At 40.4% G+C, this 14552-nt stretch overlaps 1 protein-coding gene across 3 annotated transcripts in view; it reads left to right on the top strand.

Annotated features, from left to right (window-relative positions):
- Positions 1-14552, top strand: part of LOC146717060 (protocadherin-1-like) — a 231749-nt gene that overhangs the window by 109266 nt on the left and 107931 nt on the right. For all 3 annotated transcript variants that reach the window (XM_085471429.1, XM_085471434.1, XM_085471442.1), the window contains exon 4: positions 1450-1669. In XM_085471429.1, the coding sequence (XP_085327555.1) occupies positions 1450-1669 (220 nt within the window). The remainder of the gene's footprint in view (positions 1-1449; positions 1670-14552) is intronic.

Here is a 14552-nt window from a genome sequence, read left to right as displayed (position 1 = left end):
CTGACAAAAACAGAGTAGCGTGCACTGTAAATTGTGCCGAAAGCAAGTCTGGAAATACAATAAACTGGTGCATGCGTCACACTGTGCGCCACGTTATTGTTTCGGTGAAATGAATTTCTACAATACTGTTACTGTTAATTCTACTCTCTGCAGTGTTTAAATGCTTACATATACACACAGTTACTGTCCGTCCACACATACGACTCTGTTCTGCTTCTATGCCCCAGCTTTGTTTACTTTTTCCCACCGAGGCTTCTAGACTTCTGATTGGCCAACATTTCTGCACGGTTAGGAATCTAGCGCCACCTGCTGCTTTGGCATGTTCATAGCAGCGTTTTCCTTCATTTCTGCCTTTATGTGTGGACGGGATTATTTTTTAAAACGAAAACGGAAAATCTCAGTTTTCAAAAATACCCGTGTACGTGTGGACGTAGCCTCAGTCTCTGACTGGAAGCGCTAATTCGTCATTCGGCTTTTGTCAGACTAAAGTAACTGTTAAAGCTGTTTGAAAAGCTAAGCTATACAACAAGGAGAGATTGAGAATTTCCTTGTAGTTCTCAGTTTATTTGATATTGACAAAAGTTAGTCAGTTTTGTCTGTTCTTCTGTAAAACAAACTAAGATTTATTTTTAGAATTAATATTTTGTTTCTAAGTGGAATTGACAATTTAGTAGTCTGTTTCGTTTGTTCTATTTTGAAACTTAAACGCTTTAGCGGCTGCCTTTTGTGTAGTTTGCAATATTTGCCTTTATTTATCTGAAAAAGTCTCATGTTCCTTAACTACATCTACCCTGTTGAATTTATTATGGGAAATAAATATTTAAATAAAAACAAGCTGCTGATTATTTCACATTTTACTTGTGAGCAACGGCACATTTAAATCTTACAAATATAGTTATTTGGCTTATATCGTGATAGATATCGTTATCGCCTGAAATGAAAAAAACATATCGTGATATGAAAAAATCTCATATCGCCCAGCTCTAGGAGCAGCCTACAGCAGCACAGAACAGAAAAGACAGATATGAAAAAGTTCATATCTGTTAAAACCTTTATTGGCTACGGCTGCTGAATTTATGTGACGTTACTGAGTGCAATAAACTGGAAACACTTTAATCTCATCAATTGTTCTTTGTTAAAAGGCCGGTTTAGCTTTACGCTAAAGCATTTGCAGATAACATCGCTGAGAAGAGATGATTCAAAGATTTAAAATGTGATGAGATGAAAGTTGACAAGTGTGAGGTGCAGAATCAAAGTAGAACCTGAAGTGAGAATAGAGCAAATGACTGTTTTAAGGTTATTTTTACAGTCCAGCTTCTATTTGATGTCTCTAATCATTTAAGCTGCATCAGATCAAACGGATAAACAACACTAACTTGAAGTGATTCACCTTAAATGTTTCAGAAACGAAACTAACCCTGTCGCTTTCCCTATGTCATCCAATCACAGCTGCCCCACCGTCGAGTGACCTTCTCTACGGCCAATCAGGCGCAGGATCTGCAGGACGCATCCCAGCACAGCTATTACGACAGTGGCTTGGAGGAGTCGGAGACCCCCAGCTCCAAGTCATCATCGGGGCCGCGGATCGGGCCTCTGGCTCTGCCGGAGGACCACTACGAGCGGACCACACCTGACGGCAGCATTGGCGAGATGGAGCACCCGGAGAACGGTAAGACCAGGTGGAGTTTCCCCTCCCTCTACTCCTCTTTTCACCTCCTCCATCCATCCATCAACCCATAGGGAAGCAGAGGCACATTTGCACACACACACACATATATATATATATATATACACACACAGGCGCACGACTAAAAGCATATCAGCACCGCTGGGTTTCACACACATTATAACTGTTTTCATTACACACACCTCGCTTGCCCTGTATGTCAAAACGCGGCATGTCAGCAGGAATGTTAACGGCGAATATATTTAATCAAATTCCCACAATTCCCTGCGCTGCGCATACCTTCGTTAAAGAGGTGTGTGACCTCACAGCAGCACAACACAATCAATATGCAACATAATCAAGTCCCACGGCTTAACGAATTAACATCCCAATTATGTAAATCATACCGAGTCCAACCCTCTATCAGCTGCATTTATAGATCCGCAGAGGGAGGCTAACAGGGAATAGCTAACACAATATTCTGCGCTCTGACTTCACTAGTTAGCATTTTGTCAACCTGTCATCATGTTAGCATGTTGATTTTTCTTTCTATATACATATATGTCGTCCCTTGTTTATCTTTTACAGAAAACCAGCTCTGAATATCTTCATAGTCCTCACAGGTTGTGAGTGTATCAGTCTGAGCCTGTTAGCTGTAGACTGTTTACTGAAGCTAACGATGTTAGCGTTCCTCCAGCTGAACACGATGTGCTGTAGTGTTTTTATCGTAACTTGTAAAGCACGATGAAATATTTAAAGTGATAAATAAGGGGATCATACTATTCTACATAATGGTAAGCATATTACATCATCACAAAATCAAATAACATCAGGTATGAAAAGTAACGCTGGATGGATTATGTTAACTTGTAATATGCTAACAGCTAAACGTAAACTTGGCACATTGTGACCCACATTATTACCACAGCATCACTGTGTTGACTGTAGGGCTGCCACGATTTGTCGACTAGTCACGATTACGTCGACTATCAAAATCGTCGACGACTGATTTAATAGTCGACGCGTCGTTTGAAGCTTTGTAAGATCACAAAAGACGCAGGAATAATAGCAGGATTTAAGAGTGTAATAACGGACTGAAACAGAAGATGGCAGCATTGCATGTACAAGGATGTCAGCTACCGTTAAACCCCGAAGAAGAAGAAGAAGCAGCTGTGTCCCAGAATTCATAGCGCGGCCCAGCGCAGTTTCCAACAATGGCGGCAGCTGGTTAGTTTTAATGTTACTCTTATTATTCTTTCTGGGTCACAAAATAAACGTTTAACATATTTTCAGGCGAGAATGTAGCTGTGTAAACCTCAAATATCTGCTCAGTTTATCAGGACACCACATATTTTCAAAAGCGCTCCGACGTTTTCGGAGACATCTGTTACCCACTAGCTCGTTAGCGAGCTGGGGGCTAGGCTCACTAGCGCCGTGAGAACACCGGACTCCCCGCAAATCGTTTTCAAACCCACCGCCGTCTTTCGCTACTCAGGTTAAATATATATGAGTCACTTAGATAACTTAAAATGTTATTGTTTGGCTTTTTTTTTTAGTATTTTATTTGTTCCTGAGTAAATCAGTTTGTCTGAGATTAAAGTTATAGTTTTTACTAGAGATGGCACGATACCACTTTTTTATGTCCGATACCGATACCGATATCATAAATTTGGATATCTGCCGATACCGATATGAATCCGATATAGTGTTTTTTAATCAACAAAACTGTTTTTTAAAATATCTTGCTGCATTTTGCAAGTCTGCAAGTTCATACTCAAGTTTAAAACAACAACTACACTAAAGCTATTCTGTTATACCTGTATACAAAAAAAATATTTCATAGTTCAGCAATACTGATCAATCTAATAAACTTAGACCTACACCATCCTCCCTATTCTGGTATTTTAAAGAGTACTTAGCGTAAATATTAAGCAACCTAACTAATAGGGTTCCAACTCCCAGCAACAACAAAAATAAATAAATAAAAAATAGGGAACCACCCCTCACGCTCCACCTCATGATGCTTAATCGACGTAATCAACCTTAATTTGATGCAGTGTGAAAAAAAAATGCACAGAAATCAATTCTTTTTCAAGAAATATTAAATAGATTCAACATCTTTCTTCAACAAAATTGCAGACTGCACAGATGGTACCTTCCCAAAGTAAAAAGTACTATAGCTTACTAGGGTATATATATTAGACTTAATAGTCACTATATACAGTAATTGACTTCTATTCATTTTACATCAAATTAAAACTTTGGGTGTCAGATAATTCTTTATTAAAAGCTCGACATTTTAAATGAGAATAAGAAAGAAAAGTATGTCTTTGTGCCCCCTTTTCCCAGTTAATGCCCTATCGGCCCCCCTGGCTAAACTTTGCTAGATCCGCCCCTGCACAGTTACCAGCCGTCAGCTGTAGAAAAAGATCCTCGAGTAGAAAGTAATATTAAATAAATTCTAACAACAGCTTATCAAGCTTAAACGTGCTGCTGTTGTTCAGCCGCTGGTTTCCTCTTTCTGGTGCAAAGTGGACCAAAAACAAACAAGAGAGACAGACTCGCGACAGAAAAGCCGATCAGCTGATCATTTAAGCAGTTTCACGATTGAAGTAGCAGCCGGAGAGCGAGAGGCAGTCGCTCGTTAAGCTTAACGCGGGAATGCTTTACAAACATTCAGAGATGGACTTACACACGTGCTTTACTTCTCTCGGGGATAACTTTGTCGGAGATGAAATGCCAGGTTGCTAGCGAAGCTCCAAATGCTATCCAGACCACCACAGGTCCCGCATTTCACAGCCGCTCTATCACGTGACGCATACTGCTCCGACTGCTAACGTTCTGAGGTGAGTTACAGTGTGTTGCAAGTTTTGTGAGGTGCTTTCGTGATATTTAATGGATCGGATTACATTTTTTATTTTTCTCCGATATCCGATCCAGTAATTTAGGTCAGTATCGGACCGATACCGATACGTAATATCGGATCGGTCCATCTCTAGTTTTTACACAGCTGAATAAACGTCAAGCAGACAACTGATTATCAGAAGTGTGAGATGCTCCAGAATATACTCCGGTGTCCTGTTATATTTTAGATAGCAAGGAGTTTATTAAACTTCACCAAAACAATCTGCAAATTTCATTAAAATTGAATAAACTATCATCTTGTCTTTATTTTTAGTTAGCACAGACCTTAAACACTTAAAGCTGTAAGCTAATGATAGTTATATAAGAGCAGATGCTGCTGGTGCAATAAGCTGTAGTTTTGCGTCCAATGGATGATGATCTGATTAGTCGACTAATCACAAAAATAATCGGTGACTAGTCGACTATCAAAATAATCGTTTGTGGCAGCCCTAGTTGACTGTAAGATTTGTACCTTTGACATAGAAACTCTAAACAGAGCTATAAAAATAACTTGATAATACTGACAGGTAGAAACAAACGAAGCAGCATTTATATGTTGTCTCAACTGATCTACTTCCACACTTACACTCATTATTTTTAGTGCACGAGTATGTTCCCATAACCGAGTGCAACTACACAGAGTGCTTTTTGTGACGGAGAACTCTGAACCATCAAAGCGCCACCAGAGTGTGAAGCACTTACCTAGCATGGTCACATCTTAGTTGTGTGGGAGACAGGGAGGGAGGATGTATCATCAACACCTGCTGTTATTCTACTGTTAGCTAGCTAAAAATTGCAGATTTAGCACCGTGCATGTGTTAAACTGTTGCTAAATTCAGTATTACAACTTCCAAGCGTTATAGAAATAGCAGCAGCTTTCACGTCAGTCACAGTCCTCCACAGCAAATTCAGGTAAGTGCATGACTTGACAGTAGTTGGTGTAATGTGTTGTAACTTTCAGGTCTGAAAAATGAAGGCAATTTCTGTGCCGTGGCCATCAGGGGATGGTATCTGTGTTTGCAAAAAGACTTCCAGTCCATAGACCAGTTTGAGGGGTGTATGAGTCCTCGGCCCTGACCTTATTAGATACTTTCTTGTCTTTACTTTTCCTCATTTCGGATCATATTTAATAAAACAATTAGTCCATTTAAAAATTTTGATAATTCCATGTCCCAGAATTGAGGATTACCCAAGCTATGCATGTTCAATATGGAACTCATGCTCATTGGCTTTATGCATAATCCAATGGGTGGGATCACAGTGGTCCATCCAAACATCAACTCTTGAAGCAGTTAGTTAAGGCGCTACCTTGATACTGATGACTGTAAACAGACTTGATGTGCCCTGTTAGCACTAAATGCTAAATAGTTCACAATATTAGCCTCTTTTAGCTTGTATTACCATGATGTTAGCACATTGACTCATCTCAGATTTATATATAAATCAAGTTTGTATGTGGGTACTAATATTTCTGTTCAAGGAAACCTGAGAGTTTTTCTTTTTCAAAATGTTCTAATTTATTTAATTATTTGACTTGTAAACCATCATAAATTCAAATGATGTATATTTTACGTGTACCAGTGATGTTAGCTTTAGCTGTAGCCGCTCATTATGGCAGTTGTGAAAAAACTCAGCACGACTTTCTGAACATACTGAATGAGTCTTTTATGCTTTAACTGTGTTATAATCCAGCAACAAGCAGTGGCATTGCTTATAACATGGCAGCTAGCCATAGTAGGCATTAAAAATCAACACAATTCTTAATCATTCCTCCTGCACCTATTAGAGCACCGCACTTCGCCGTGTTTGATACATGCCGAAGGACAAATTACCGGTCAGATGCAGGCCAAAGCGATAAATGGTGAGCAGAAAAAGTAAAGGAGGATGGAAAAAGTGACTTCATGTTTAGATGAGCTGATTCTGACTTCACCTGCAGGCTGGGGGTGATCATTCTCATTAGCTCTGTACAATACTGTATTTTGGGTGCAGCTACTTTAGTATGGCCATAAAACAAGTCAATTACATAAAATTATGCACATTTACTATCCACAGCCCTGTGTTTCTACTGTGTATTGGAAAAATCTCATTTAGGTTCAATAACATAAACCAATCCATGCATTAAAAAATAGAAAGATTCAAGGAAAAAAAACTTGTTTATCCATATGAAGTAAAAAAAATGCCAAAAGATTAAATAGAATAACAGCATTCTGAGGCTTTCCTGAGAAATGATTACACATCTTTGCTGCTGAGAATCTAATTCCCATCTGATTTTTGCTCCGTGCTTCAGTCCTATATTTCACTGAGATCATGATACACAGTAACTGTTGGTTTTTAGTGTTTAAAGCCCAGTTTCCCTCAGGTATAAATAAAGTGCTTCATTTTATAGACCCAAATTATTCATTAGTCACACATTTAAACACACCACCATCTTTTTTTTAAACTTATGTCACCGTTCATTGTTCTGCTCGGGCTCTCAATGCCTCGTTAACACTTGTGCCAATTAAGCTAACTCAGGTGAAATGTTTGAAACTGGCAAGGAATAAAAAGCGGGGGGAGAGAGAGAGGAGGGGGGGGAGTGAGGTTCAGTTTAAATGCCATCCCCGTCTGCTTTTGTGAGGGCGAGAAGACCAACTCTGGCTCTTTCTCTCTCTCCACCCACAGGTCGTACATATACCATCTGTAAACACAATTATTCACAGCTGCTTGCACGCCCACAGGCTACTGCCACCCAGTGTGTGTGTATGTGTATGTGTGTGTGTGTGTGTGTGTGTGTGTGTGTGTGTGTGTGTGTGTGTGAGAGAGAGAGATAGCGATAGAGAGCAGGAGAGTGTGTAAGTGGCTCTGTATCTGCTCGTACACAGAGGAATGAGGTCAGGGCGATGTTGTGTGTGAGTTGCAGTGTGCGAGGGGATGATGGTGTTGTACAATCTTCCAGTTTGATGGTCAAACATGTTTTAGCTGCAGGTATTTTCCTGAGGAAGTGTGTCTGAGTGTGTGCGCTGCTCTAGCAGAGAGGCCAACAGATTACAGAGGATTAACACACCACTACAGATACACTTTACTCTCGCTCTGTTTCTCTCAGCCCGATTCTAAAACTTCCGCCTCCGTTGCTACGATAAGCCGAGCTCCATACTGATCATTTATTTGAACAAAATCCTTTTTTTCTTATCTTTCCATCTGTGAGTAGATCATCCCCTCGCTCGGCTTTGTCCAGCAAATCTCCGTTCAAAATTCCAGCGATTTTTGTCTGCGGGAATTAGCGCACCACAGATTCAAAACGCAGACTCTGTATATCATATGCAGCTGGACGTAATTAAGGTTCAACATTAAATAGATAATTAGGCAATAATTAGACCAACTGGCAGCACGTAGCACGTGTTTTCCAGATTATGTTTTTTAGGAAGTGACTGAGCATTGGTGCCGGGCCGTACACTTTGTTCTGTGTCCTTAGCAGGCTGTTTTGATGTGTCCTTCTGTTTTCCTGCAGACTCTATCGATCAGTCAGCTGTGTGGCTGATTGCTGATCTCAAGTGCTTCAGACAGATTGATGGAAAGCTGGAGGAAACGACTGTCTGCTCTCAAACATGTTTTCTTTTCAGCGTTTTGTATCATTTGATTACAGTTCTTTTACCCTTGTTAGTTAACTGTCTCTTGTGCTTATACAAATACATTGCTCTTATAGCAGATTACAGAAACATCAAACATATCCTCTGTCTATATGGAACTAGTTGAATTCAAACATGGATTCTGCATAGAAGCATCGCTCCACAGCACATAGTAAAGAGTGGCTCTTACATCACGCATGGCCACGATGGCTCTGAGGGATTGCAGCCTGTCCTTAATGCATCTTGGTTCCTTTTCCTCTTGTCTTTGTAGATGGATTATCCACATATAGTAATATAATCTGGACTTAATCCGCATATAAACTGGATACTCATGACATATGACACTGTTCATCCAGGACTGGGCTCACAGTAGACCATCTGTTCCCTGTGAGCTGTGGTCATTCTGCACCAGAGTGTTAACCTCTAACATCCCAGAAGTCACCGGTGACACATCATGTTCAAGTATGTCTTTGATAAAGCACAGTAAACATGGGTCAGTAACAGTTCACTGAACTTGGGAGGCAGAGCCTTCAGCCTCTTCTGTGGAACCAGCTCCCAGTTTGGATTTGGGAAACAGACACAATCTCTGCTTTTAAGATTAGGCTTTAAACTTTCCTTTTTGATAAAGCATATAGTTAGGGCTGGACCAGGTGACCCTCAATCTGCAGTAGCTTTACTCTGATTACCATGATGTACCTTCACTCACCTTTTTAACTGTATTTGTTTATTCACATTTAATTATTAGTTATTATTAATCTCTGGCTGTATTTGACATAAACGTCTTCCTTCTCTCTCCCCAACCGGTTACGACAGATGGCTGCTCCTCCCTGAACCTGGTTCTGCTGGAGGTTTCTTCCTGTTAAAAGGGGGGTTTTCCTTCCCACTGTTGCCAAATGCTTGCTCATAGGGTGTTGTTTGGGTTTCCTCTGTATTATTTTAGGGTCTTTACCTTGCAGTATAAATCACCATGAGGCAACAGTTGCTTTATACACGCTCAGTACGTTTCACTGTTTTTATCTGCATTTTTTTCCATTTGTCATCAAATTGGAAAAAGAAAAAACATCTATCTCTTGGTTTCTCTGCTTATCTGATTTAAAACACATACAGAGCTCTTTTTTTAATGTAGTTGAATTACTTTAAACATCATTGATTTTTCTCGATGAGCATGTAAATGGCAATTGAAAAAAAGTAAAAAAAAAACCCCAAAAGCACCAAGAGGCAAACTTGACAGAATACTGCCTGAAGTCTTTTAAAAGCGTTGCAGGACAATGATAAAAATAATTTTAGACTCGTTATCACCACAAGCAATAAGTAAGCAAGTACCTCATCCTATCACACTTGCCCTGCCTCTTGCCTGCTGTGACCAAACGGCCCCACAGACAACACAAACATGCTTTCAAACAGACTGTGGTTTGTTCTGCAGAGCTGAGAGCAGAAACACCGCCCGATGTGGTGAGATCTCAATCATTTCAGTCCTCCTCTTCCTCTTTAATCCCGCTCTCCATCCTGTAAATGGTCAGATAATGGACGTTAATTCCATCAGGCCGTCTTTGCTCTGCTAATGCACCCACTTCCTATGTGTGATGGACGAATGGAAAGAGGAGAAAAAGCAAACTGAGTGAACAGCAGAGGGGAAGGGAAGAGGGTGCAGTTTGTGGGATTTGAATGGATGTGTGTGTTTGTGGTGAGAAGTGGAGAGCGAGAGAGAGAGCGGAGGTAAGAGATAAAAAGGTGGAGATAAAGGAAAGAAAGGCATTAAAAAAAAGCTGGGAAGAAAAGTACAAAGTGAGAGCAAGACGGAGAGAGAGAGGAATCTGCTGCCTGACACTGATATTGCCAGATAAAAAGTGATTTATGAAGTGTGTGTGTGGTGCATTCATCTCTCTAGATGAAACCACATGCAAACATTCTGTATTTGGGTACACACACACACACACACACACACACACACACACACACACACACACTCTCACACACACTCTCTCAACCTCTTTAGCTGCTGATTGCATCAGTCTGAGAGCTGTAGTAATCGCTGCACAACACACACTCACACACGAGAGAGAGAGCGAATGTTAGCGAGGTTTTCTATCTTGGCTCTTAATCAGCCACCAGTTTGATTTCCAGATAAAACAGTGAAAACACAGAAAATGTTCAGTATGCAGGGTGACTTCAGCTGCTCCGCTCCACTTCTGTTAACACACGTGTTATGCGTTAGATCAGTCTGAGCTCACGGGGAGAGATCATTTCTATACAAATATGGGAATCTCTTCATGGGATGTGGGCACAAAGCACCGACACGCGGTGTGCACCAGCGTGTTTAGCCGAGTTAAACATGCCAAAGTCAGACTTCTGCTCAAGCTTCGTTTATTATTTCAATTCCAGTAATATATGCAAACCTGAACAGATTGGTGAGTAATCTGCAGAAGTGTTTGCAAACTGTTGCTGTGTCCTCTTCCATTTTTTGTGAGTGAACACACACAGAAATGACTTAAAACCAGATAATAAAAGTCAGATCTTGACGTTTGGCTGTTTGCAACTGTTAACTGGTTGCAGAGTGCATCTTAGATCAGATGACACTTTAAAGTCACTCTGATAAAAGGGTAAAAAGGACAACACAGTCTTGTAAACCTCTGTGGACGATTTGTGCATCTTACACCAAATCCAACTTTGATAAACCTAAACTGTGTGCTCCTGCAGCGCTGATACTGTAAGTAAATAAGCGTTTTTAAATGTGAGAAAAACAAGTGATGATTTAGTTTGGCGTTGACATTAAGTGCTTTACCGTAAATGATAAAACAGACAGAAGAAATTGGAAAACTAATTAGCAAAACACCGAATGCAGAATAAATGAAAATGCAAAGACCGAGTCCTCACAGCGTTACACAACATACAGTATTTGCTGTCAGCATTGGTGTAGCACTGCTTACTAGTCTGTACTTTATTATTTATTTATGAAGCATGTTTTGCAAACAGCGTTTACACCTTTGAAAGTCTTAACAAATCTTTAATGTGAACAAAAAACGCTGATATTACCTGTCAGTTTTAGTTTTGCGTATTCTTCTGTGTACTGAATGGATTTAATGGATTTTCATTCTAAAACAGCTTTAAAAGCAATCACAGAGTGACTAAATGTGATTTGGCAAAAAGAAGAAAGGGGAAAAAAAGATTCAAGAAAAGTATACTTAATGTAAAATTGATAAAATATTTTGATTTAAAGAAATGGAGGTGAGTAGAAGAGTTCATGTGTTCGCCTTAGTGAAGCTTATCGCCTCCATTTGTCTCCCCCTCCCTCCTCCTGCCCTCCTACAAGAGGCCTCTGCTCTCAGGGATCTTCATTCCCTTCTTTTCTACCCACCACCTCCTCCTCCTCCTCATTCTTCCTCCTCCATCATCTCTCCAGTGGGTAATGATGAGGGGGCCAACAGTCCTCCACAAGTCTGTCAGAAACTCCCAGGACAGAACAGTAGTCTCTGGAAATGCACATTATTTTTAGTTTCTTCTCAAACTTGTGAAGTCTTTATGTCCAAAGGTCCAGAGATTTGCATCAGTACTCAGTGTTCAGCAGCAAAAATAAACTCTTCAGTTTAAGCTCTTTGTGAATATAAAAACGGGGAACTAGGATCACTATTTTGAAACTGACTGTAGGATTAAAGTAAAAGTAAAAAATTATACCGTAAAGAAAATTGCCACAATTAAAAAAAACAAGTACATAAAGTTTAAGAGACCGTTCTACAGGTTTCTTGGAGGTTTGGGTGGGTTTCTTGAGGAGGTGGCAGGATGTTTTGATTAAGGCTCAGAGGTTGAGGGGCTGGAGGGATCATGGTGACTCCATGTTAAAGTTTTAGATTCAAGTGCTCACTAGAGGCGTTTTAGGAGTCATTTAGGATGTCCATGACCCATTAAAGAGGCTTCAAGGTTCAGTCATTGGACTTCTTGGATCACTCGGGAGTTTCTAAGGGTCACTGAGGTGCCATGAGCTGTGTCCTGTTCCTGTTAAACAGTGCTCTCTACTCTCTGTTCTCATAATGTTGGAAACTCTGGAATTTCCCTTGACAGAAGCACTATAATCCCAGTACCCTTTAACATCATCCTCTGAGAGGTTTACATTTCACCCATAACAGGAGAGAAAGTGATGTAAGTCCCTTCTGCATATCACAAAACCCTGTAAAATACCAAAAAAGGGTACCATTGTTAAATATAGTCCAATGAAATGTTGTATCTAACTTTTCAACCAATGTGAAATTATTAATTCCCAAGCTGTGCAGGGATATTTTTAAAGAGATGAATGTTATCCTGATTATTTACATAATAATAAACTAGAAAATATCCATCATACATGCATTCGTGCTGCATTCATTTAGACTTAAAAATGGCTATTGAAGACATAAACTAATCAGGAACTATCAGCAGTACGGCCTTTTTGTGATAGTTTTATATACAAGCCGATGTATTGTTTTAATGACAGCATTGGCCCCCTGCTGGCCATGAAACAGAGTGCAGGATGCAAAATTGCACTGGCTGCACTTTTCAGTCATGGAAGCTGTGTCCATATAGAGTGCATCCATACTGTTAAATAGAGGTTTTAGGACGTAAGTCATTGAATCATGGAGGATGTTCCAGAACTCGTGTTCTGAGGTTTTATGGTGCTGTGGTGGGAGGCTTGTTTAGGGTTTAAGACATTAAGAATTCATTAAGATGGCTCGGTGGATTAGTGGGGAGGCTACGACAATCCTTCAGGAGGGGGAAAAAAGTTTTTACACAGATCATTGTGTATTTGTAGTGTCGGCGTACGCAACGGCAGCTCATTTACTGTTTTAGCAACTGCTTACTTTGCAAAAAACCCACTTACTGGCTAATCATAGAGATGCTGTTGTATCCACAAACACACAACTTTACTTTCTCTACATGTGCACACTCATTAAAGCATGTAGTGTTACAGCACTCCATACTGAGGAAAGAGACTGCACGTTCAAAGCCTTTCTGCGATGAACACCACGCGCACATGTACAGAGCACATATGCACAGCACACGTGCACACACACACGTGCACATGCACACACAGGCAGATCCAGAGGAGTACATAATGATGTAAGCAGCGGTCCATAGTTTAGAAGTGGGACACTCACTGATGAAACCATGGTCCTGAGGAGGTGTGTGTATTCATGTAGCTTCTTGAGTGCATATCCGTGTGCGTGTGTGTGTTTGTCGGTTTCTAAATGTGTGCGTGTTTGTGTGTGTATATATCTGCTCCTCATTAGCCGGTAGATAAAAGGAGTGTGTGGAGCGATAGAAGAGGTGATCCCTCCCTGTGGAACTATACCTCCCATTCTGTTTCTTGTTTGTATCGCAGAGTGTGTTTTGTGTGTGTGTGTGCGTGTGTGTGTGTTTGTGATGCGATGTCAAGAAGCTTTATAGTAACAGGCAGCATTCGTTGGATGCCCTCTCTTGTCCCCAGGGAGGGAGTAAGGGAGGGAGAGGGGGGTGCGGATTTATTTTTCCAGGTCTGTTGTTTATTTGAGCTTATCTGGGGTGGCCGCTGTACACTACACAAGAAGGTGTGTGTTTATGTGTGTGTGTGTTTCTGAGTGTGTGTTTGTGTTTGGCAGTAGCTGTAAATCGGAGCTGGGCCAGCATTCGACTGATGTACAACAGCAAGGATGCTGAGAGCTGCAGCACACGCACACTGTGTCCATGATTGGATTATTTTGCCGGTGTTGTAGTGAGATATAGATACTGCCTCTTTGTGCGTATGTGCTCCCACCATGTTGACTGAACCAGTACTTTTGTGCCAAATTTGGAACCGCCAGACCTCTTTGTATAGATTTCAGGGGTCGTTGGGAAGTTTTAGGGTTACTTAAAAAGGTTCCAGCTGTGGTTTAAGATGTTTGAGAAGTAACTAAAAAGGTTTTGGTCGTCACTGAAAACACAGCACGAGTTTTAGGCATCATTTTAAAGATTTTAGGGGTCTTTGTGATTTATTTTGGGAGGGGGGTGTAAAGGTTTAGGTCACTGAGAGAATTATAAATCTGGCCTTAATGCTAAAGTATGAAGAATGTTTTAGAGACTTAAAATAGCAGTTTGTGGGGGAAAAATGTTCCTGATATAATTTACGCTGTCAGTAGGAGTTGCTTAAAGGTTGCAGGGCTCATGTGTGTATTAAAATCCTTCAGAGGAGCTTCAGTGAATCACTCAAATGTCTCAGTGTTAACTCAAAATGTAATAAAAAGTCCCAAAGTGTCACAGGTACATTTATCAATAATAAAAAAGTTATTGCTGAAGTGCTTTTAAGGGTCAACGTTACAGATGTGCACATAGTTGCATAGAGGTTCTATAGTCCTGATTTCAACTGTTTTTATAGGAGAAGCAAAGCTCAACAA

Source organism: Copadichromis virginalis, linkage group LG2, assembly GCF_057382275.1.
Source record: "Copadichromis virginalis isolate Kocher_CV1m ecotype Utaka linkage group LG2, C_Virginalis_male_GT1.1, whole genome shotgun sequence".
Taxonomy (NCBI): Eukaryota; Metazoa; Chordata; class Actinopteri; order Cichliformes; family Cichlidae; genus Copadichromis; species Copadichromis virginalis.
This window is presented reverse-complemented; position numbering and strand designations above follow the sequence as displayed.